Raw genomic sequence first — 27,255 nt, 5'->3', positions numbered from 1 at the left:
CTGTTGGGAATCTAACATACGATATCATAGTGATGTTTGGACATCTAACGTAAGATGTGGTAGTGACTGTTGGGAAATCTAACAAGTTGTGGTAGTGACTGTTGGGAACCTAACATACAATATCATTGTGATGTTTGGAAATTTAACACAAGATGTGGTAGTGACTGTTGGAAATATAACATACATTGTGGTAGTCACTGTTATGGTAATGACTGTAGTTGATGAAAACTGTTTGGTTTGTGTCAACCAAATTAAGCACTCTGAACAATAATGGACTTTTACTAATGTACTTACAGAAAGTCACTAAGTTACAGTAGGTTAGGGACATTCTAACATGCACATTTAAAAGGTACAAAACTGTTTTACGAGCACACAAACAAGATGACACTTAAAAGATACATCAAATCAAGTACTAAAAATGTTAAGTCTTATTCCTTATTTTTTATTTAGTTATATGAAGACAAAAAAGAAGGCTTAAGCTCCACATCTTATCTTAGCAAAATGTCAGTAGGACAAACTGTCAAAAATTATATAAAGCTCAAGCACTGATATGAAAGATGGCAGCAGATCAAGTGCTGCTTATGTGGGAAACAATTAGTGGGCTTCTATTATGATTTATTGCTCATATTAAGAGTTTGAACCCTAGATGACACTTCTGTGATTTGGGTTTTGCAGTTGACGCCATTTAACCATACAACTTTTCCTAATCACATTGAAGGAAATTCTGCACTCACGGTAGAATATGTAAGAATAATTACATAAAAAATATAATTCTTCAATGGGGGTTGAAAGGAAGGCTTGTGGCATGTTTAAAGTTTACATATCGAGGACAGTACTGAATGAAAAGAGTTAATTTTGTGACACGAGATAAATACTTTATTGGAATGCTCATTAATCACACTGCTCTGCTTTCTGTTACCATGTTAAATGTAATAGTTAGTTCGTAGCAAGCATTTTTAATATTGAACATATCAAGGATGTCAGCTGTAAACACAGACATACACACACACACACACTGTCCTATATATATATGTACCAACTTTTACATTATGTGAAACTCCATCATGTCCACTAACTTTAAATTAAAGTCTCTGATGTCTACAATCATACGTACTTGTCTGCCAAAGGCTTGTGGATTGTAGAATTGAACTCCACTAGAATCTGCAGAACTATTCATATCAGATAAACCTGACACAATTGGACTAGACCACTGGGAAGCACTAAAAGAAAATGTTACAGTTCAGTCTTAAGTGAACTCTTTTTAACCACTACTCTCGTAAGTCTGATATACAGTTAATACTTGTTGCTTACATATAAGATAACTGTTAAGCAAAGATTATTTAAGTGTTTTAATAAATCCAGCAATGCATTTTGCATTCTACCCAAAAGTCCTCATAAAAAAAATCAAAATGGTTTTAGTTTAAGCACTTTTTTTTTTGTGAGGAATAACACTAAAGGTGTTGAAATACAGTGATATGATACAAGTATTATATCACAAAGTCACGATATTATCGTATTGATACATCATTTAATATGATACAATTTATATATCTTCACAGAATTTGGCAATCTTTCAGCAAATATTGCAAGTCTTTTGTACAGAAAAAATTCTAACAAAGTAGTTTTGCTAAAAATTAATGATTCAATAAATGAAGATGAGCATTGGGGTGCCATATGTCGTCAGAAACATTACAATAATAACAAATATTAACTTTTCTATTTACTTCACTTGCCAACTGTCATACTTGATCAAACCTGAGAATTTGAAAAAACATTGTAAGGTGTGGGATATTTAAGTAAGACAATGTGAGTAATATAGATAATAAATTACAAACTAGGCTATCAAACTTTGCAACAAGCTGTTGGTAAAACTTTTATATACAGATACATATCATAACTACTATGATGAGAAACACACCCCTAGACAACACACACAATGAAAGTTTTCTTAAGTAATTTTGAGGCTAAAATAAAACCCTCAAGAAATTTAACACACCAAAACATGAATCAAACAAAATATCTAGTTTTAAAATAATGGATTTTCTTGTACTTTAAAAGCATTATATTTTGTACATTGTTTAATTTATAATTATTCATAATTTAGAATAAAACAACATTTTATTACACAAAAGGAATTTCCCAAGTCTCAACGAGTTCTTACTATAATGACTTAGTCAGACTTTTGTTAGTTAGACTTGTGATAATAAAACTTGAGATTTAGTATATAATTATATGGAATATCAAACACTAATAGCTTTCAAATTTGGCTTTATAAGAATTCCTAAGTTATAAAGCACTAATCATCAGCCTAAATGCACAATAACATACAATGAATAACTTTTATCACCTGAGCTAGCTAGAAATCCAGATAGTATTAAGCTTTTTATCAATGACATGGCAGCTCACAGAATGGCTCAAAGTTTTTTAAAGTACAAACTTATGTCATAACTCTCTCTTGACTAATTTGAGATCTAATTACAACCATTGCTAATGAGAATTCCTCTTGTTTAATGAAATATTGTGGTTAAAAGATGAAAAAATAAGTATTAACCAGCTTAAACACTTCCAGCCAATTTCACAATTATTAGGCTATGGTCTTCTTTGATATACAATATTAGTTAATTTTAATTCCCTATATTTCAATTGTTAAAACCTTTGTTTTTCTCATAAAAACATAATATAGTAAGAAATAACATCTTAATCCATTACCAAGTTGCTCTTAAGATTATGAGTAAATCAAAACACGAAAAATTAATTTGTTTAACAACTTATAACAAAAATGTACAAAAAATATACAAGTTATATATCTAGACTATACTACTTATGACTTTTAAAATAGCCTTTATGACTAGGATATTGTGTTCTCCAAATGTTTAGATTATTAAAATCTACCCACACTTTATTTTACAGTTACTGATTACAATGTTAAAATAAACACATAACGTTCAAATTGATACACAATTGAAAACATTTCTAAAATGTGAACTCTACCTGTTTTGATGTTGACCACATCATTCACAGGTAAATGTCAAAACAGGTGTAAGTTTCCCATTTTAGGAATGTTTTAAATTGTAAATCAACTTTAACACTGTGCATCATTTATCCATTATTTTAACCTTATACACAAGTGTCAAGAAAATATCTGATTAAAATGTTTTTCAGAAACATTACCACATAGTAAAGAGAAAAAAATAACAATTCACAATGGTATATCTATGTATTAGACATGTACTATGACAAAATCTACAACATGAGGAAAGTTGATTCAAACTGTACCGTACTTGACTGCACATACCTCGTACTGGGTGCCTGGTTAGGTGCTGAAATAAAGTAGCATACTGAGAAAACATTTCTTAACTATGCAAATGTTAATAAAAAATTTTGTTAATTCAATTCAGTATCTCCCAGCATATCTAGAATATTTACAAATACTAGCATCAAATTTATAGTTAACATTTAGGTAAGAGAGACACCTCTACTGTTATCTTACATTACTGAACCTTTCACTTGTTTCTCCACTTCATTTTCATGTTGTACATCTTACTTCCATAAGAATTTGTCCCGAAACTTTTATTAATGAAGTGACTGAATCTGTTATTGCATTGTTTAAGCTTCATTTCTTATACTGTTCTACAACATTACAACAAGGACAATCATGTCAAGTCTCTCCCAAGAAGCGAAATGCTAGGACTGCCCACCAACCACTGAAACAGCATATGAATTATAATACTGAATCTTATCCCTCGATCTCCGAGTCCTTACAAATTAGCAAGACACAGAAGAACGAAGAATTGTGATTCCAAAAAGTATGAAACAAGTCTATCATAGAATATTCCATAATATGACAGAAATGGCATAAAAGTGAAGAGATAGAGGTTACTAAACATGACAGATAACAAGGATATGATAGTTGATCAACCAGCAAACTCACAACCCCTAGTGTACAATAAAGATTACACAGTAATAAATGAAAACAAGTGTAAAACAAGACAACTTCTTTGCAGAACAAATATCATGCAACCTGTTGAATAAACCACAGCAATACTGTCATCCAGTTGATATAAACTACAGCAATATTGTCATCCAGTTGATATAAACTACAGCAATACTGTCATCCAGTTGATATAAACTACAGCAATACTGTCATCCAGTTGATATAAACTACAGCATTACTGTCATCCAGTTGATATAAACTACAGCAATACTGTCATCCAGTTGATATAAACTACAGCAATACTGTCATCCAGTTGATATAAACTACAGCATTACTGTCATCCAGTTGATATAAACTACAGCAATACTGTCATCCAGTTGATATAAACTACAGCATTACTGTCATCCAGTTGATATAAACTACAGCATTATTGTCATCCAGTTGATATAAACTACAGCATTACTGTCATCCAGTTGATATAAACTAGAGCAATACTGTCATCCAGTTGATACAAACTACAGCATTACTGTCATCCAGTTGATACAAACTACAGCATTACTGTCATCCAGTTGATACAAACTACAGCAATACTGTCATCCAGTTGATATAAACTACAGCAAGACTGTCATCCAGTTGATATAAACTACAGCAAGACTGTCATCCAGTTGATATAAACTACAGCAAGACTGTCATCCAGTTGATATAAACTACAGCAATACTGTCATCCAGTTGATATAAACTACAGCAATACTGTCATCCAGTTGATATAAACTACAGCAATACTGTCATCCAGTTGATATAAACTACAGCAATACTGTCATCCAGTTGATATAAACTACAGCAATACTGTCATCCAGTTGATATAAACTACAGCAATACTGTCATCCAGTTGATATAAACTACAGCAATAGTCATCCAGTTGATATAAACTACAGCAATACTGTCATCCAGTTGATATAAACTACAGCAATACTGTCATCCAGTTGATATAAACTACAGCAATACTGTCATCCAGTTGATATAAACTACAGCAATACTGTCATCCAGTTGATATAAACTACAGCAATACTGTCATCCAGTTGATATAAACTACAGCAATACTGTCATCCAGTTGATATAAACTACAGCATTACTGTCATCCAGTTGATATAAACTACAGCAATACTGTCATCCAGTTGATATAAACTACAGCAATACTGTCATCCAGTTGATATAAACTACAGCAATACTGTCATCCAGTTGATATAAACTACAGCAATACTGTCATTCAGTTGATATAAACTACAGCATTACTGTCATCCAGTTGATATAAACTACAGCAATACTGTCATCCAGTTGATATAAACTACAGCAATACTGTCATCCAGTTGAAATAAACTACAGCAATACTGTCATCCAGTTGATATAAACTACAGCAATACTGTCATCCAGTTGATATAAACTACAGCATTACTGTCATCCAGTTGATATAAACTACAGCAATACTGTCATCCAGTTGATATAAACTACAGCAATACTGTCATCCAGTTGATATAAACTACAGCAATACTGTCATCCAGTTGATATAAACTACAGCATTACTGTCATCCAGTTGATATAAACTACAGCATTACTGTCATCCAGTTGATATAAACTACAGCAATACTGTCATCCAGTTGATATAAACTACAGCAATACTGTCATCCAGTTGATATAAACTACAGCAATACTGTCATCCAGTTGATATAAACTACAGCAATACTGTCATCCAGTTGATATAAACTACAGCAATACTGTCATCCAGTTGATATAAACTACAGCAATACTGTCATCCAGTTGATATAAACTACAGCAATACTGTCATCCAGTTGATATAAACTACAGCAATACTGTCATCCAGTTGATATAAACTACAGCATTACTGTCATCCAGTTGATATAAACTACAGCATTACTGTCATCCAGTTGATATAAACTACAGCAATACTGTCATCCAGTTGATATAAACTACAGCAATACTGTCATCCAGTTAATATAAACTACAGCAATACTGTCATTCAGTTGATATAAACTACAGCATTACTGTCATCCAGTTGATATAAACTACAGCATTACTGTCATCCAGTTGATATAAACTACAGCAATACTGTCATCCAGTTGATATAAACTACAGCAATACTGTCATCCAGTTGATATAAACTACAGCAATACTGTCATCCAGTTGATATAAACTACAGCAATACTGTCATCCAGTTGATATAAACTACAGCATTACTGTCATCCAGTTGATATAAACTACAGCAATACTGTCATCCAGTTGATATAAACTACAGCATTACTGTCATCCAGTTGATATAAACTACAGCATTACTGTCATCCAGTTGATATAAACTACAGCATTATTGTCATCCAGTTGATATAAACTACAGCATTACTGTCATCCAGTTGATATAAACTAGAGCAATACTGTCATCCAGTTGATACAAACTACAGCATTACTGTCATCCAGTTGATACAAACTACAGCATTACTGTCATCCAGTTGATACAAACTACAGCATTACTGTCATCCAGTTGATACAAACTACAGCAATACTGTCATCCAGTTGATATAAACTACAGCAAGACTGTCATCCAGTTGATATAAACTACAGCAATACTGTCATTCAGTTGATATAAACTACAGCAATACTGTCATCCAGTTGATATAAACTACAGCAATACTGTCATCCAGTTGATATAAACTACAGCAATACTGTCATCCTGTTGATATAAACTACAGCATTACTGTCATCCAGTTGATATAAACTACAGCAATACTGTCATCCAGTTGATATAAACTACAGCAATACTGTCATCCAGTTGATATAAACTACAGCATTACTGTCATCCAGTTGATATAAACTACAGCATTACTGTCATCCAGTTGATATAAACTACAGCATTACTGTCATCCAGTTGATACAAACTACAGCATCACTGTCATCCAGTTAATATAAACTACAGCATTACTGTCATTCAGTTGATATAAACTACAGCTATACTGTCATCCAGTTGATATAAACTACAGCAATACTGTCATCTAGTTGATATAAACTACAGCATCACTGTCATACAAATTGTGATCAATAATAATCTTAGAGTAATTAAAATAAATGTTCTTCATAGCCTAAAATTCCAGAACACCGATATGGAACCAAACAGACAAGGCTTTCGAGAAATATTAAATATATTAAGATATAACCAGGAATACCTTGGAATATGTTTTTCCCAGGTGTTTCATATTAAACTAAGCCTTTTTTTTTTTTAATTTATCTGATTTCCAGCAGAAACTTTTGAATAATTTCTCATTTTTTATTAGTCAAAGCAGCCAATTTAGTTGACATTTAATTAATGTATCTACTTTTAGTTTTACTATTTCTTCAAAGTTCAGACTTAGAATTGTATTCTTCCATTAATTTTTCTGTCATTTATAAATGCAATAAAACATCATTCTATGTAAATTATACACATGATAAAATGCTATTCTATGTAATTTATAAATAATATAAAACACTGTCTTTTTGGCACAGTAACATTCTCATTTCCAACTCCACTTGGACTTCTTTGTCCAAATCCTGATTTAACCACCGGTTAGACCTTTACCATTTCTCCTATTTTCAGTCTTCCATACTATTTTTTATTTTTCTAGTGTCTACTTATATGGTCCCATGAAAAAATCCACACTTTTATTTACCTCCCATCGACTTATCCACAACTTTACTATTAAACTTACTACACACTCTGAATTACAGTTGGTATATAAAAATGTAAAATGCTATTAACTAGTTATTTTAAGATAGCCTGAAGTGGTTGTTTTAGGACACACTCTGTTGAGTTCACAGCAAGGTATTGAACACTACATTTATAGCACTGCTTGTTTGTACACTAACTGCTGTCCCAAAAGAGGACATCCTGAAGTATACAACAAATATCACAACTACAATGGTTTTGTTGTTTTGATATTAGCACATTCTACACTAATTGCTGAATTTGAAAATAACCATTTTTCTCAAACACAACAGATATTGACAAAACATATGTAATTTTACACAACTGACTAATTTTCATTGAAATTGTGTTGTGCTAACAATGTTGACAAAAACTGGCTACAGATTTCTCTAGACATACTGTTAGTATATAAACTAAGTTAACATGACCCAAACATCCTGCTATATTTGTGGTAAATTTGTTATAAAGAAACAAAAGCAAACAACTACAGAATTCACGAAAAGTGTATTATACATATTTCATATTTTGGAATAAAACCTGGGGATCAAGGCAAATCAAAGACCCCACATAAAGTTTGCACCATTTGTGTAAAAGAGTTCCGATAACGATCTATAGGTACGAACGTTTTTGCTTTTTGGAATTCCTATGCTCTGACATAAGCCTAGAAACCACAAAGATGACTGCTACGTTTGCTTTTGTAACATGCAAGGCTACAAAACGTGAAATAAAACTTATACAAATCTTTAATCGGCTCATGGGCCTCAGGTACCTTTACCTACTCCACTGGAGGCTCTTGACACAGTTTCATTTGATGTCAATAGAAATAATCAGAATGGTTTTTCAACCTGAAACTTCTGGGAAACAACTTTTCATACAAGGTGAACTTAATCTCAGGTGAGAGATTTGGACTTCTATTGGATTCTTCAGAAATTCTAAGGTCCAGACATCATCTAAAGAACTCACTTTCTTCAGGGCATACTTTTACTTGTACAGAAATCGTGAGGAAGAGTTTACCCTATACTTCCTACTTTAGTGGTTTATTGCAACAATATTGCTGAATTAATATCAATGCTACGAGCTACAGTTTATGAACCGAGTAGCAATTGTTCTTCGATTCCTTGAAAAGAAGGCTATAAGCTGTTCACTTTAAAAATGGTAACATACATGCATCTGATCCTATTGCTCATTCAGTTTACTTATTCGGTACAAATATCTTGAACTTTTTCTTAATGAGGTCAAATACAAAGAACATAGTTCACTAATTTGTCGAAACTTAAAAGTCCTTTCTATGTTGTTGGGTTAACAATCTGGTTACCTTACGTTTTTTTTTTGTGTGAATGGGACAAATAAGCACTGGATAAAGAAGAAATGGCCATGCAGTCAGCTTGATATAAGAATCAGGATTAATAAAATGACTTTGGATGAACAGTTACAAAGGACAATTGAGAATGTTGAAATACAAAGCATGGATTGCCTTTAAAATATTACAAATTTTTGAGAAGCAACAAGGAACCAAATTACAAAAATACTGTGAAGAACATGTTTGATAAATTGAAAGAGTTGGGTTGTAATACAAAATGGAAAGTTCATCAATTTAACTCTCATATTGACCACTTTCCTGAAGATCTCAGTCATCAGCAAACAACAAGGGGAAAGGTTTCATCATGGCACCAGGAAAGGAGTTATCAGGAAAAGCAGTTCATCAGCACGATAGTCGATAACTGTTAGTCACTGTAACAAGATGTTCCAGCTGCAACACATAGTTCTGAAATTATAGGATGTAAATTTCACATACAAACCCACACACACAAACACAGGATGAATGAGGGTGCATATTAATTTGAAACAATGTTCTTCCTTTTTCTTCAGTTTGTTTGTATTTTTGTTAAAAAACATAATAGAAATGTTGATAAAAAATATAAAAATTTGATCTGAGTTGGCATTTGCTTTTCTCCCTATCTGTAAAAAATCCTTATGTAATAAAACAATTATTATTTCCAGTCTGAAATTTAGAACAGGCAGGTAGGTAATTTTAGCATTTGGCAAAACTTTGGTCACAAATTGGCATATTGAGTGATGAATATTATCACAAGAGTTTAACTGTATAATCTGGTGAGTAACAGCATAAATCCTAAATTAACACAAAACTGACTGACTTCTAAAAAAAAAATACACCTGACCAAAGGCATTTGCGAGAAAGTCCAAGTTCCATTTGAGCACACAAAGATGGCCTATAACTAGAACTACTGCCATCCAAGACCAATCACAAAGATGTGATTCCTAGTGAACCAAATACAAAAATTAAACTTGCAAACTTCAATAAAATACAACAAAGAAACCACATAATGCAGGAGAAGTTGCGTTAGGCACTGGCAAGTCCAATGAACACGTGAGATGCAGAGAGGGGGACAAATAAAAAGGTGCATATTTTAAAAGCTGTTCCTCATTACCAAAAAGGAATAGAAATATGGGAGAAAAAAGTATACAGAAAATGTCTTAGTTATCCATTCACTTTGCTATTAAAATAACAGCTTGCAAATGGTTTGCCAACCAATAAAATGAAATGGAAACTAGCAGCAAAAAAGGATGGCAGTCTTACGTTACTTTCAATTCCTCTTTCATAATAACAAAAATCCAGAGTTCATTACAAATGAAATGTTAAAGACAAACAAAGCCCTTTCAACCACTGTTCCTGAGGACCTTGAGACTTTACTAGCATGTTCCAAGCCATATGTGTGTTCCTGATCTAAAAGGAACTTAAAGATCTTAAAGAAACAACAATAATTTATCTGTGAAAATATCATATAACAGTACATATCCACAGTTGTAAGTTAACTGTAAAAAATATCACACAGTGAAGGGTGTAGACTCTCATACACTATGTCAGAATTAGAATAATTTAGTTTATTTCTCCAACCCAAGGCAAGCAAACACTGAAGTATTTCTATGGAATCTGCTCATCTGAGTAAAATTTAAGGGGAATGTTCATGTGGGAAAAGAACAAAATCTCTGTAGTTCTCAAACTATTTAAAACATTATCAGTCTGATGTGTAAAATCAACGAAGTATGACAGATAATGAATGCCTGAAACCTCCGACAAAATTGCATGAAGGAACTTAGACGATTAACAGATTCAGTCTCCAACTTCTGGCAAACAGTTACTGTTAATTTTGAATCAACTCTGAGAAACATATACCCCCCTAAAATCTCCACCCAAATTTTGTAATATTTAAAATATAAAACATTAGTTTATATGCAAAAACGGCTCGTTTGGGCTGAGAAAACACTTTTACATAGAAGAGCGAACAACGTTTCGACCTTCTTCGGTCATCGTCAGGTTCACAAAGAAAGAGGTAACTGACCGGAAGCTGACCACATGTTTGAAAGGGGTTGTGTAACTGTGTGTCGAAATGTAGAGGGCGGTATTAGATGTTTGAATATATAATTTTATTTTATTAATATAGGTATAAAGGCATTCCTTTATATTGGTTTATTTTGGGTTTAAGTTGTTGTATAAGTAAGGCTTCTTTAATTTTGCATTTGTTTATGTTTGTTTCTTTATTTAGTATTTGAGTGTTTTCTATTGTTATGTTGTGTTTATTTGACTTGCAGTGTTCGAAAACGTGTGAAGGTGACTTTTATGTTCTTTGAATCTGGTTTCCATTTTTCTACTTGTTTCTCAATATAGAAGTCGTGGCAGTTATCACATTGTATTTTATAAATAATGTTGGTGTGGTGTTTGTCAGTGTAGTTTTACATAGTATAGACCTCAGTTTTGTGCCGGGTTTTTGAATAAAATTGGTATTAATTGGAATGTCATATTTTGTTACTAATTTTTGCCAAATGTTGGTTATTTGTTTGCTTATGTCAGGAATATATGGTATACAGCAGTATATGGTTTCGTGGTTTTTTGATTCGTGAGCTGTATTTACTTTAGTTGGTTGATTTTGCTTTCTGTCTAGGTGTGTGCGTATAATGTTTTCTACGGTTTGTGGAGAAACTTATTGATGTTGGTGAAGTATTGTTTTATTTTGTCTAATTCATCGTTAATTTTCTCTGGTGAGCATAGTTTTATGGCTGTGTTTATTTGGTTTCTTAGTATGTTGAGTTTTGTTTTGTTTCATGTGCTGAGTCCCAAGGAATGTATAGTCCAGTATGGGTGATTTTTTGGTGGATTTCTGTTTGAAATTGTGTATCAGTTCTTGTAATTTTGAGGTTAAGAAATGATATTTGTTTGTTTTCTTCCTGTTCACATGTGAAGTTGATGTTGGGATGTATAGAGTTAATGTGATTGAAAAATTAAGTATGTGTTCTGTAGATTTGAATCCCATAACCGTGTCATCTACATATCTGTACCAGTATAATGGTGGATGTAATGCTGTGTTAATTGCTTGTGTTTCAACTTGTGTCATAAAATATTGGCTAGAACTGGTGATACTGGGTTGCCCATGCTTAGGCCATTTGTTTGTATATAGTTTTGGTTGTTGAACATGAAGTTTGTCTTTATCGTGGTGAATTCTATGAGGGTTGCTAACTGGTTACTGGGAATTTCTATAGTTGGGTTAGGGTCTCGGATATAGAGTTCTAAGGCTATCTTGCAGGCTTCAGTGGTTGGAACTTCTGTAAAGAGGGATATAACATCGAAACTGGCCATTAAGGCTTTATGATTAAGTTGATTTAGATTAGACTTGAAATTAAAAGAGTCTTTGATAAATGAGCTGGCTGATGTTACATATTTGGAGAATGCCCATGCTATGTATTTACCAAGGTTGTAATTAAACGATTCATATGTGGACATTATTGGTCGTAATGGACAATCTGGTTTATGAGGTTTGGGGATGCCGTATATTTGCGGTGTGCGTGAGTCGGTTTTACGTAGGTAGGAATAAAGTGTTTGTGAAATTGTGTTGGCTTTTTTCATTTGTAGTAGTAATTTGTTCAGTTGCGTCTCGTGTGTCTTTGTTGGATTTGTGTGTATTGGTTTAAATTTGTTCGTGTCTGATAGGATGTTATTCATTTTTTGGATGTATTCATTCGTGTTCATTATGACTATAGCTCTTCTATGTAAAAGTGTTTTCTCAGCCCAAACGAGCGGTTTTTGCATATAAATTTCTCAACAAGTGGGTTTCTCGTCATCACTGATTATAAAACATTAGTGTTCCTAAGATACCTAACTATTTCCCATGAAAGAATCAGATGGAAAATGTTAGACATAAGTAGAAGAACCCACTTGATTCGCTACAGAACGTGGGCAGAAGACAAGAACATTAATTGTAGGTGAAAAATCATAAACAGAAAGGCCACCCTTTCAACAGTACTGTAGAAGGAATAAATTATGTCAAAACAAAACTTCCACTTAAAAACTATTAACATTTTTGCAAAGCAGGTGAGAAGATGGAAAAAATATTATTTACACAATAAAACAAGAAATTAATATACATAAAATAATCTTATAGCATAATCACAGAACAAAAGTTTAATCAAATAAAACACATTGTAACTGCACACAGTAATGATAAAATGTAAACATGGAAAGCTGGGAAAGTCCAACCGAGTGTCAAACAAAGGTAGTGCAACATAATAGAATGAAACTGGTTATGAGAGTATACCAACAGAGGGCATAAAATACATGACATCACATAACTGTTCTATGGAATTGTGTGTCTAGCAGAGTATTACAAGATTGCAAATAACAGCTAACAAATAACAAAAAGTTCAATTTCTGGCATCCTCTCCCTTACAGAAAAAAACACTGAAGGTAATAGTAGAAGTAATATATTTATATATTAATACTATTTTTCTCTTGATAAAATAAATACTAGATTACATTGAAAACATTTAATTTGAAACATTGCAATTATTAATAAAAAAAATTACACTGAGCTTTCTACGCTTTATTTCACCATTACAATAACATTTCTAATTTAGGTTGCTCTACAGTAAACAGGACTCAAAATCCCACAGGCAGTACTGATAAAAGATTACCAGACCCAGTGTATGATAAACTTAATTCACAAAGCTCATTTTTTAATCACAACACATACCAAATGCTGTAATATACAATATAATTCACATATTTCATTCCAAAACAAATAATTTAGAAACACAGTCTGAGAAATATAGTTTTTGAACAATAACTATTTTTCTCTTTTCAATTAAAAAATTAATCCATCTTGCAAAATCAGTTGTTTGCTTGCCACACTAAATCTTGAACCAATGAACTTGTCAACACCATCCATCAACTCTTGGGCTGTATTAATGAATTGCATAATGGGACTTCAATATTGTTCTAATCAAGTACCTACAGTCTCAAAACGCAGTGTGTGATCACATGCTATCAGACCATAAACCTCATTTATAGACTGATACATTCACCATTAAGTAATATCCAGCCCTCCCTTTCATGATTAAAAATGAACCCATTCCATTATTACTTTTCATCCACATTAAAGATTGAAATACTATCTAAAAATTACCAAGATAGTTTAATCATTTTTTCATAGGATACAGTGAAGATACTTCTAAATAGACATTTTCTAACAAACTCTAATATAAATGTGTTATATTGGGAAAAATTGGAAGTAACTTTCTAATATCTTTCTTTGTTTATCCAATATAAGTTGATAAAACTAAATACAAAGTTACAGCACTTATTTTGATCTAATTAAACTGAATGTTGAACTTTCTAAAACAGCTTTAAATAAATTATGGTTTTAAATCTTTGTCTTCAAAATATCTTACTACACCTGTAGTTGTTTCAAGCTTTTGCAAAACAAGAACTACATATTTTCTTTTTTTGGTCACAGTTATAGCAATTTTCACAACTGAATTTGACTTAAAATGCATAAACTATAAAGATTATTATGCTTAATAGACAGAGCTTTAAGAGCTTCAATATGCTGCCAGTAGTGAAAATCTACCATTAGCTCGATAGGAACATGAATAAGCAAGAAAGTTTGGGTAGTTCTGTCTTCATAGTTAAATACATCTGAATCACTTAAGGCTATAATGATAATCTGCAAAGTTTTGAATAAGCTGTGCTTTACTTACATATCAAAATATTTCTGTTCAAATGAATAACAATGCATTAGTAAAACAAAGTAGGCCTAACTAACCTTTGTATACATTATCAAAAATGCACTAGGAATACAAAGTAGGCCTAACGTACTTTTGTACTTATTGAAGTAGCTGCAAGTAAAAAACAGGTTGACTCATAAAGGGTATAAAAAATAAAATTAAAGAAAAGCATAATAAATTTAGAATGACTGGTACAATAGGAGATTTTTATGATCAGAAAAAATAAAGTTTGTCAAACAAGAAATTAAGGCATCACAAAAGGTTTATGATAAAAGGATGGCTGAAAATATAAAAAAGTAAGGGTTTATTTAAATACAATAAAGTTAAAATGTTAGGATGAGGATAGGCCCATTGAGATATGATAAAGAAAGGCTTGTATCTGATGATTATGAGATACTGAGTTATTAAATTCTTCTTTTTCTTTAGCTTCTACTAATGAAGACTTAAGCAGAATTCAACACCTTGAACAGTTGATCAAACAAGATGGCTGTATTTATTCTGAACTTAAGAAAAAAATTTGGAAGTTTAAAGAATGAAATATCTCCTGAGCCAGATAATATTTCCCAGAGAATTTTGAAGAAGGTTAAGGACTGGATATGTAAGCCTCTTTTGTAAATCCTTGAATGGTAAACAGGTACCAGAGAATTAGAAGCTAATGTCACTGCTCTTTCTAAGGGAGATAATAAAAACTGTCCCAATGATTATAGACTCGTTAGTCTAACATCAGTTGTGGGAAAAGTTTTGGAGAGAATGATAAAAGATTCTTTGCAAAGCCACTTAATAAAGTTTATGATTTTATTTGATAACCAATATGGCTTCACTAAGGAAAAGTCTTGCTTTACAAACCTATCATACACTTTTAAAATACTATTGCATGTATAGATGATGGTAAGGTATAGATTTGATGCATCTGGAATTTCAGAAAGCATTTGACAAGGTGCCACATAAAAGGCTAGTTTAAAAAATTCTATATAAATGGGAGAAAGCAGAACTGATATAAATGGAGTTCAGTCAAACTGGATTAACTGAATACCTTAGTGCAGTCTTAGAACTTGTGCTCTTTATGAGTTACATCAAAGACATAGCTGAAGGAATAACCAATAAATCATATAAAATTTGCAGATGATATTAAGGTCTTGGGTGTTTCTGGCTTTGAAGAGGATGCTGTTGATTTACAAAAGGATTTAGATCATTTTGAGAGTTGGGCAAATAAATGGTAGGTGAGTTATTATAATTTGGATTGGAATAACCTTAACAGTGTCATGAAATAAAGGGATCTTGGTGTAATAGTTGATCAGTCTCTAAAACCATCCAAGCAATGTGCTGTTGTTAATGGTAGGACAGATAGGAATTTAGGTTGTATCTAGAGAAATACTGAATATAAGACTGAAAAGGTTACAATTTTTTACACATCACTGGTTAGGCTACATTTGGATTATTGTGTTCAGTCTTGAGCTCCTTACCTTACAAAGAACATAGAACTGTTAAAAATGTTTTAATTTTGTGCAAAGCTATTTGAGGGCTATCTGCACTAACCATCCTAATTTAGCAGTGTAAGACAAGAGGAAAGGCAGCTAGTCATCACCACTCATCACCAACTCTTGAGCTATTCTTTTACCCACCAATAGTGGAATTGACCGTAACATTATAACACCACCACAACTGAAAGGGTGAGCATGTTTGGTGTGACAAGAATTCGAACCCGAGACCCTCAGATTACGAATCAAACACCTTAACCCACTTGGCCATGCCAGGCCTGGAAATGGTTCAGAGGAGGTTACTAGAGTAGTGCATGGAATGGAGAGATCTCTCAAATTTTCTCTTCAAAACGTAAGAGAAGGAATCACACACTGAAATATTTAAAATTGTAAAGGGAACTGATAGTGTTAATGTATCATCTTTTTTCATACTAAACAGTGAGAACAGTAGCTCTAAGGCACACAAATCTTGGTTGAGTGGGAGTCATCTTCAGTTAAGAGTTTTATTTTATAACAGGGTGGTTGACCTTCAGATGTTGTGCAAACATTAAGAGAAAACATGATAATTATATGACTAACTTATGATTTTTGCCATATTTAATAATTTTAGTTTAGATGGGACAGCTGAGATAGACCAACAGGTTCTGTTTTTGCAAAATATGTTAAACAGAGTTATTTTCATAACATTTCTAGCAGTTTATTCCATTACCTATATATATATTTATATATGACGTCTTTGACATGACATTGTAAGAAAACATGTTATTTTGGCATAATTTATGTTAAAATTGACATCATCAAAATTCTAAATGGAAAAGCAGTTTCAAATAATCTAATGTATGCATGCTCCCTAACAAGAATACAATAGACAAAAAACAAAAGAAAGAGAAATGACTGAGACAATGTGTATAAGATCCAGTGTGAGATACCAGATCAGAAAGAAATTATGGTAAGGTTTAATTTTAAATTATTCCCAAAAAATGCTGAAAATTCTTGTGTTATACAGCACAAAACAATTAAGTATTTATCTTCATTCATACAATTTTATTAAAAAAAACAAACAGTGATACATTTATTCTTTACTTAATAGGATACAACAAAAGCCTTTCCTAGAGGTTGTTTTATATATTGCATACTGCTAAGAGAAACTATCAAATTACCCCCCCCCTCTCTCTCTCAGTAATTACTAATGCACATTCTTGTGTAAAACAAATGGTCCTTGCTAATAGTATTAGTTTTATTGAGTATCAACCCATCAAGGAACAATTATGTTTTTTAAAAAATTCAAATAATTTTGTAAATTTATTTAGAATTTACATTAACAATACTGTTATGAACTTGGTCATTTTAAACTAGGCTACACTTTAAGGGTTATTTAAGGATCAGGGTTCCATTATAGAAGTAATAAAATAAGAAGATTCCATGGATTCTTAAGGCTTGAGAACCACTGTGTAGTATGCATAATACTACATGGATGAATTTATAGATTAACATGGATGCAAACATATTTCTTACAGTTCTTACATGTGAATGTAACAAAAATTTTTATTTAAAAAAATATAAATAACAAAGATCTCAAGTAATAAATATATCTTTTATGTTACCTTTTTACTCAACATAGCAAACCTGTCCTTGTTCTAAAATATGTAATATTGAATCTATTAGATTATATCCTCTGTGAATTATTTAGTATGCAAACCTGTTGAAATGTTAAATATAAAGCTGAACCTATCATTTCATTTGCCATTTGTATAACTTAATGAAACATAGCAAATCAAATGACAGGATGAGCTTCATCTTTAACACTCCTACGAAAAGACGTTTCTAGTCCTGATTTCTCCAAGCCCGTTCCCCTGGCTGTGGTTTCACTAGATAGTAGATAGGGACAGTGGGAATCTCGTTAATCCATTCATTAATGGATTTAAATGGCAATTTCATTTAAATACAAAATTATTAGCCTAATATTAATAACCTTTCAAGTTGCTCTGGGGCCTATTAGGCCCCACTTTTCGTAGGAGTGTTAAGTATTAATTAAAATGTGTAGATAACTTCATTAATCTATAAAGTGACACTCTACCTTTTGGGTATCTTCCTCTGGCAAGAAGTTGTTTACTCATCACACAAGTTTGCTGTTCATGAGAAACATTATTTTTTATACACCCAAATATGTTAATTGAAATCTCAACTCTTTCTCACAATAAAGTCAACAAACCATTAGTTAAACTAATATTATTAGTTAACTATGTATATAAGTACTATAACAAACATTTCATAGCTTAAGAGCATAACAAAAATAAACACAACATTGCAGTGTTAACAATAGTTTACTAAAATGTAAAAATACTTAGAATTCTTGATGACAAAAAAACCCAATTGAAATAAAAATGTATCTCATCTCATCTCATGAAGATAACCTAGGAAGGTTGAAATATTGTTCTCTGCTTATAAATAAGTGTTGATATCCATACCATCCGTTTTGAGATACACACTCTAATTCTGTTTTCCCAGTATCACAGAAAGAAAGGTGCACGTTCCTGTTGAACTTTGACATATACAAAGTACACACAGTAGTATAATACTCATATTTTTTTCTCTGACTTTCAACTATACTACTATTGTTTTTTGTGTCTTAGGAAAAGTTCCATATAACTAGTGTTTTATTCAGGTGGAATCTCCAAGCTTTAAGAACACTCATTATTTTGAATTTCAAACCACAGATAATCATTAATTTATTTAATAACTCTGAAAGTTATAAACACATGTACATCTTGAGAAAAATGGACTAGAAAGACAATATAATTCAAACAGTGAAATGAAGCATGTGTTTTTCTTAGAGCAAAGCCACTGGTCATTCACTGAGCCTACCAAAGGGGATTGAACCCCTGATTTTAGTGTTGTAAATCCATAGACTTATCGCTGTACTAGCAGGGGGCTTAAATGAAACAGACACAAGTAAAACAGGTGCTTTATAGTTCAAACGTATGTAGAACACAAATCAAACAGCTGGTTTGAAGAATAAAAAATGTGACAGAAACAAGTAACATATTGCTGGTGTAAACACACAAAACGTTTGCTCAATGGAATCAAAATCTCAGGTTATTTCATCAAATTTTCCCAGTTCCTGGTAATAAAGTATGTCTGGTTGAAAAAAGGTTGAGAAAGAACACTTGAATGAACTTGAACTATATGCACATAGAACACAGAAGTTAATTAACATCAAGTTTGTGTTAATTCTACCTGTTTCTAATGGACTATTGTTAAAAATACCTGGATAAAAATATTTATAAAACAAATCAATGTACACAGAACAATATTTTGTTTTTTGTCTAATGACTTTTCAAAGATTTACATTTGAATTTAAAATCTGAAAATAAACTATCATAAGGAATATATTAACAATTTAATAGAATATACCTTTAATTATTAATGTATACTTGATTCTATATACTGACTATACACATATCACAGAACATTGTATATCACAATATTTATGTAGCACAAGACCACTTTGTATAAATTCATATTTTTCTCACTAGAATGCTCCAATTTCACATGTACAACATTTTTATAAATACTTTGTGTCGTATTTATTGAGGAAAACATCAGAAGTGTTAGTTGTTGAAACTGTTTATAATCACAGTTTTAGAATAGTGTTATATGTTATAGAACAGTAAGCTTTTTTATTCCCCACCACATTTATCATGTATAAACTATAGGTTTTTGAGTGATTGTGTTGTTTCTAACTCCCATCTTCTGGTTTACATTTTTAGTTTCATAATTGTGTTTGAGTTCAAGCCATCTCTAATCGTGCACATTAGTACACACTTTTAATAAAGCAATAAGAAAACATTTTTTTTCTACATAAAAACAAAGTGTGTCAGGATGTATACTCTAGCAGTAACTTATTACATGCTACCCCTTTACTTTCATGGGAAAATTAAGAAACTTCTCGACAAATTAACCAATGAAATGACAAAGTTATTTACATAACAAAGATAGCAAGAGGTCATCTGATCCTTCCAACTTGTACTTTCACACACATCCTGGTGAAAACAAATATTTCAACCCAACCTTTTAAATACAAGGAAATCAATTACCCCTACCTAAATCTGTGTAAAGTGTAGGCCTCCACTACTGCCAATGGCAACTCATTTCTTAAGCCACTCACCCTGTTACAAAAGTAAAATTGCCTTTACTAGAAACTAGCCTATATTTTTTAAATCTAACTTGTGTTCTCTCATCCTGTTTTCTTCCATGCATATAACAAAGTAGTTGGAGACCTTTAACCAATCTGTATCTTGGATAATCTTGTAAATTTCACTATCACCTCTGTTTCTTTGTCATGAGAAAACACATTAAGATACTTCAACCTCTCCAACACAACCCTTCCATCATCAGAATCCTTACAGTAGCTTTCCTCTAAAACATTTCCAGCATTTTAATGTCTCTTCTTATCTAGAGACCAAATATTGCACATGGTGTTCAAAGTGAGGCCTAACTGGTTATAATTAACCCTTTTGTTTTAATACACATTCCTGTACACTTGGATTAAAGGTTGACTACATGGAAAGAAGCTAAAAGTTAGTAATAATAAAAGTTTAGTTTCACATGAAATTCTTCAATCTACCATGGTGAAACAATGGTCTAATGATTTTACAGAAGGATTTAGATTGGATGGTGGTGCAAACATAGAAATTTAACTGTGAAATATACAAGTTCATATTTAATAAGTTATCATAATATCCATTACACACACCATTTACACAGGGAGTTCTCTTAAATAAATAAGGAAAATTATCTTGTGGCATTGTTTGATACAAATATTAAGCCTTTGAAGCAATGTTTTAATGTAAATGGTAAATTTACAAAATTCTGTATTGAATATACAGTAACATCAACTGCAAATCTAACACTACAGTTTTACTGTAAAACTCACTAGTTAGGCCTCATATGCACTAACTGGTAGCCCTTTGATGCCCCTATCTTTGAAAAAATTTCAAATTGTAGAATAGAGTTCAGAGAAGGACTACTGGAATGACTTTTGAAGATAGGTTGAACCTTATTTTCTCATGAAAAGAAACAAGAGTAAATATTCAGTATCCATGCCACTTAAAATTCTTTTAGTCAGGATTAGAGTATATTAATGGGACTTTATATTTTTGTGTGCCAACAATACCAAGGGTAGGAGGAATGTATATCAAATTTTATTTTATAACTCATCATGCTCGACAATATACACAACTACCATGAAATTGAGTCTTTCAGGCAGGTATAAATTAATCTAAGACCTTAGGTATGGTCAAATAATAAAATATAAAAATAAAATTGTACAACCCTTCAAATCCAAAACAAATTGATCTCAAAATCAGTCAAGAGATGATAGAGCTCTGAACTAAATGTTTTTACTTGAAAGAAAAAACAAACTAGGAGCAACTCTGTGAGCCATTATGCTATGCCTAAAAGATCAAAGGCAGTCTAAGTGAAGTACTAAAAATGATCAAGACAAGTATCTTAGATATTTTTAAATCTAAATTCCTGAGGTCAATCAGGCATAAGCTAAAAAGTCTGACATATGGAAAGGTAAGCTAGATCTCTAACTGAATAGTTTCCATTAAGGTGTGGTAAAACATGCAGCATTATGAGTTTAAAAAGATACAGATTGGTTAGTTTATGGAGATCAGGGTGGAATGTAAGAAAACAGCTGTATTTTAATCTGAAGTAGGATGGAGGTAGAACATTAGATAATACAAATGAGCCAAAAGGGCCAATGTTACCTCTTGAAAATGAATATTTTTCCAGCAGGTTAATAAAACAGTGCAAAAATATGCCACCAAGAGTCACAAAGGCTGCTGCTTTACAAGTCTAAGAATAGATAAGAGTTGGAGAAAGTTACTGGTTTGTTAAAGGAAGATGAGAGTCAGGATGTCCTCGATTGGTTAAAAGGCTTGTTGATGCCCCATAGTTCGTAATGATACACTTCATTTACATCCCAAAGAAACATTCAACATGAAGAAGTTGAGGGTTTGTTTTACCAACAGGAATCAAATGCATTGCAGAAAAGGATGTTCTTTAGAATGTTGTCTTTCTTTTTATCCCACATATAAGGAAAAAAAATTACAAAGGTTTATTATATGGTGCTATTATACATGTCAAAGTCCAAGGTGATTACAAATAGTTTTTTTAGTTGATTGGATGAAGTACCATTCAAAATACGTGTAAATAAATTTCATTCACTACACTAATATTCATTATTTCTAGTCTAAACAAGAAATGAAGATTAACGGCATTCTGTAAGAAAAACAAACTACTTAAGACAAGATTATAGACCCAACAAAAAAACAACCTCTGTATAAGCATTTTCTAATTTTATCACAGAAGCACAAAACCCATCTAACACACACACAGATTATCTTTGGTTTTGGCTCTAACCTGTTTAACCTAACGTTCTGGGTGAGACAGTAATTTTCTTAAAACCTATCATGGGAAAAATGTGGTAGATGGCAAAAGGTAAAGTTTCAAAACTCTAGCAGGTAAACTTGTAGCACAATACCATGACATCTTCAAGTCTTGAAGAAGCACAGATAGCCCTCATGTAGCTTTGCACAAAATTCAAAACAGACAAGTCTTGAAAAACTTTTTAGCAGAGTTAGAACAAATACAAAATGTAAATGTTTTTACAAAAGAAATAAGAGTAGATAGCAAGATCCAAATTTGAATGACCCAATAACAACTCTTACTCTATCAACTTTGCTGCCTTCAATTTTGAATATGTTCACCGAGTTTAGGATGAAAACCTGCATCAAAAATGTAAAATATCAATACTTCCTCACAACCTTTCTGCTCCTCGTAACAAAAAATGTTGGTCTTAAACACCTGGCTTACAACTTACTACTGTCATTTTTGTTTTTGAAATTACTTATAATCTGGATATTTGAAAAGGTGTAGAATTTGCACACATAGATTTTAAAAAGCTTCTCATAAGATGTCAACCAAAAGATTAACTAGCAAGTGACAATAAACATTGCCTACCTCTGACACTGTATATCAACTAATCCTAAAACAGCTCATCAATGCTTCATACATATTTAGTTTCCTTTAGGCTTAGATAAAAACTTTATATTATCATTTACTGGAAAATAGCAATGTCTTATCTTCTCCACTGTGACTCAGCTTGTCCCCCCCCAAAAAAAAAACAAATTTGTTATACAAATTTTTTTGATGAAACCTCATGAGAAAGTGAGCATAACTTTTATTTTTACCAAATTTTTGAAAAAGCAAATAATTTTTTATGAATTTAAACACTTTGAAATTTATACTAATATTATCATCAACTGTTCTTACTTTTATAAGTAAGTAAAACAGATACTAATCTCAAAAAGTATAAAATATTTAATCCAATATCAAGAAAGTAAAACACAGGGAAGTATTGACACCACACACTTGTTATAATCTCCCATCCAAAACTCTCAATATTAGAGGCAGTAAAATTCACAGAATAAAGTATTTTTGGACTTAATCTAATGTTAATTTTACAACAATCAAGAAAGACTGAAGTTAGTTCAACTATGAATCTTGCAAGAATTGATCATACACAAAAATAACCAAAGTGGTAGAAAACACGTGTCACCAATCCAGAGAGCTTCACCAAAATAAATAGCAAATTCATCACAACAAAACAAAGACTGTAAGCAATGCTTGAAGGAAATCGTTTTAAATACTCTATGCTGAGAAGAATTATGTTACAAGTTTCCTATTGAACTAAAATTCTGTTATTGTAGAATCTAAAATGTCCTATTAAAAAAAAACCCTCCTAAGTTATCAAGAATCAAGCTTTATTTTAAAGTAAAACTGTTTTTGTAGCACGTGCCTACAATAATATTTACAAAGTTGATTTAAGCTTGTATGTGTATACTATAAAAAAGGACTATCTACAGAAAATATTGGAATACATATCAAAATATATAATAAGCATAAAAAAATCCTGATTAATATATCAATCTCAATCTGGCAACTTATTTAGTATCCATTATTATCAATACTGGTGGCACTGCATTTCGTAATACAACTATTAGTACTAGTAACTTGAGGCATACTCTACGATTACGTCGACATTAAGTACGCTTAATCATTGATTCTTCACAAACAGATTGCGATTAAGCACACAATCTTCTACTGTTACAGAAAGAAAGAAGCAAAGCATTTACACACATATATATGTGTATGTGCTGAATTCGCTTAACTTACATTTTCAAAATATTTCTTCCTGAATAATTAGTCTAAAACAAATATTTTATGCTGAAATATGTTTCCCCTTCTTGAGTACTAGTTTATACTATACTCAGAACTTACGTGAACCACCGTGGCTTTACGTAGACGTCACCTAAACTTTTAACACTAGGTGGCAAAATCAATGATTTAAAATAATTGTTCATTAAACTTTAATAATAATATTTAAGATTATTATTTGAACAAACGAAGAAAGTATTGTTCGAAAAGTACAATACTTGTTTGTAGTTAATCAGTAGAATAATAAAATAATTAATTTTTGATTATTCAGATTGCATTACGTGTATTAGAATGTAAATAATTAATTTTCCTTTTTTGTAGAAAATGTGTCTGTTTAAGATTAAAACAAAATGCTGGAATTACCATAACATGTTGTAAAAGCTTAAATCTACTAATAAATTTTAATACAAAAATGTATTTATTTGCAGCTGAACAAAAAGCTACACAGTGGATTATTCGTACTGTGCCCATCACAGGTATTAAAACCCTATATTTTACGTTATAAATCTGCAAACATGCCCTTGAGCCACCAGAAGCAAATATTAGGTTGTTGTTTTTGAATCGCGAAGTTTGGAAAGGTATAAACCAGTGTTGTAAAACATGCTTTATTCAAAGTAAGCACCATTTGCTTCAACACACTTTTGCTAACGTGTAGCGATGCTGTTTATGTTCCTGGTGCACAAATCAGAGTTTCTATGATCAATGAACTCCCTGAAGGCTTATTATGCAGCTGCCTAGTTTTGAAAGCGTTTATTTCTCAAAAAGTTGTCAAAGTGCTTGAAAAATGAAAATCTATAGGGGAAAAGTCTGGGGAATAATGTGAATGAGGCAGAACTTCCATTCCCAATTCGTTCAATTTATGGAGCGTCATCCTTGACAGGTCTCTTAATGCCGATTTTGTTATCTTCAGTAAGCTTAAGTGGAACCCACTTTCACGTTTTTCCAATCGCATTCAGATGGTTGGCAATGCTTGATTTGCTTGTGTTTAGCTTTTCTGCAAGTTCAAGTACTGTTTTGCGAGGATCTGTCTCAATTGCTTCCTTTAATGTGTTTTTATCTAAAGATGGCTTCCTTCCACGACCTTCGTGGTCTTCAAGACTTTCATTTCCATGTGAAAACCTTTGGAACCAACGCTGAATTGTACGATCAGCAACAGATCCGCGGCCGAATGCCTGATTGATGTTCCGTGTAGTTTGGGTAGCTTTTCGTCCAAGTTTCAAGTCGTAGAGGAAAATCAGACAAAACTCCTTCTTGTCCATGCCTCCTTGGGGGTTGCGAAACTTACTCTAAGTAGAGTTGAAACAACAGACAATTAAGACACCTTATAAGCGACAAACGTTGGACTAAACCAACCAACCAACGAAAAGTTACTCAATATTCAGCTTCTAAATGTCATCGTAAGAATTCCAGCATTTATTTCTGGACAACCTAATATTTGAGCATTAAAAGATTAGAATAAGCGTCATACCCAAAATTTAAATAACTAAAGAAGACATTAGTAGTGTTTCCACTTGACTTTGAATAATATAACACTATGAGTTAAAACAGCAACCAAAAAGAGTGAAACGTTAAATATTTTCTACCTACGTGTAAGATTGTAATTTGTTGAATTCTTATTTTAAGTCATAATACATATTATAAATTTTAAAATATATAACATTATTCTGTAATAATATTATTAGTTTATTATTCTTTATAATTATTTATTAAATGATATGCGTTCTGTCATAGTTTTCTTTCTGATTTTTCTGTATAAATAAAAGTCATCACTGCCATTACACCCACTGGCTCAACTGTAAGGTTTATAATAATAAAATTCGAGTTTCATTACCCATTATGGGCATAACATAGATAGCGCATTATATAGTTTTATGCTTAATAATAACAAACTAATACTAATTATTAAAGTTGTACAAATAATGTAAATCTGCGAGATTGATTAAAATTACATGCGACCAACTTTACAGATCGCAGGCTGACACCATACAATCCTTGTTGCTAAAATACATTAATTATGTAACAATATATTCTGTGTTTTTTCTTATAGCAAAACCACATTGTACTATATGCTGTGTCCACTGAGAAGAATCGTACCCATAATTTTAGCGTTGTAAATCCGTATAGTTAACGCTGTCCCAGTAGAAGACTATTATATAATAAAATAAAGGTACTAAAACTAATGTTTTTGTTTATTTTTATTTTTTATCAGATCAAACATTATCATAAATACATAACACATGCTACTTGAAATTTTATTTTTCCATGGCCAATCAATCAGATCAATTACTTTATTCAGCCGGATGATTAAAATTATTTTAGAAATTCTGGAATAAGGTTGTAATGGACGAGTAGAAAAAAAGTTTTAGTAAGCTAGTAGTTGTTTTAGGTAAGTAGTTTGTTAGTTTACTAGAAACAATAAATGTAATAAAATAAGCTATTTATTTGCAGTAAAGCTGACGTTAAAATTCAAAGTTTGAAAGATATATTAAGTTTTGCATTAGCAACTTTTATAGCCGAGGTTATTTTAGGGCTGAGGTTATTGTGAGGTTCCTTGAAAATAAATAACTTGTTTCAATTCACGAAAATTCCACAATGTGGAAGAATAAATTAGTTTTTTTTTCACTAAATTATTTGGATATCTCTAACAGCGTTACAATTTCTCTGTAGTTATTTCATGCAGAGGGGGTAGCGGTAAGGTTACAGATTTACAACGTAAAAATCCGTGGTTCGAT

At 31.8% G+C, this 27,255-nt stretch overlaps 1 protein-coding gene across 1 annotated transcript in view; it reads right to left on the bottom strand.

Annotated features, from left to right (window-relative positions):
* Nucleotides 1-24,613, bottom strand: part of LOC143230347 (uncharacterized) — a 58,650-nt gene extending 34,037 nt beyond the window's left edge. Inside the window, exons 1-4 of the mRNA XM_076463771.1 lie at nucleotides 24,587-24,613; nucleotides 18,315-18,366; nucleotides 3,296-3,320; nucleotides 1,115-1,220 (exon numbers count right to left, since the gene is read on the bottom strand). Coding sequence (XP_076319886.1) covers nucleotides 1,115-1,220; nucleotides 3,296-3,320; nucleotides 18,315-18,354 — 171 coding nt within the window. The 5' untranslated portion in view covers nucleotides 18,355-18,366; nucleotides 24,587-24,613. The remainder of the gene's footprint in view (nucleotides 1-1,114; nucleotides 1,221-3,295; nucleotides 3,321-18,314; nucleotides 18,367-24,586) is intronic.
* Between the last annotated feature and the right edge of the window lie 2,642 nt (nucleotides 24,614-27,255).

The sequence above is a fragment of the Tachypleus tridentatus genome, chromosome 1 (assembly GCF_004210375.1).
Source record: "Tachypleus tridentatus isolate NWPU-2018 chromosome 1, ASM421037v1, whole genome shotgun sequence".
In the NCBI taxonomy this organism is placed as follows: Eukaryota; Metazoa; Arthropoda; class Merostomata; order Xiphosura; family Limulidae; genus Tachypleus; species Tachypleus tridentatus.
The sequence above is the reverse complement of the archived record's forward strand: the minus strand, read 5'-3'. Positions and strand labels throughout refer to the sequence as shown.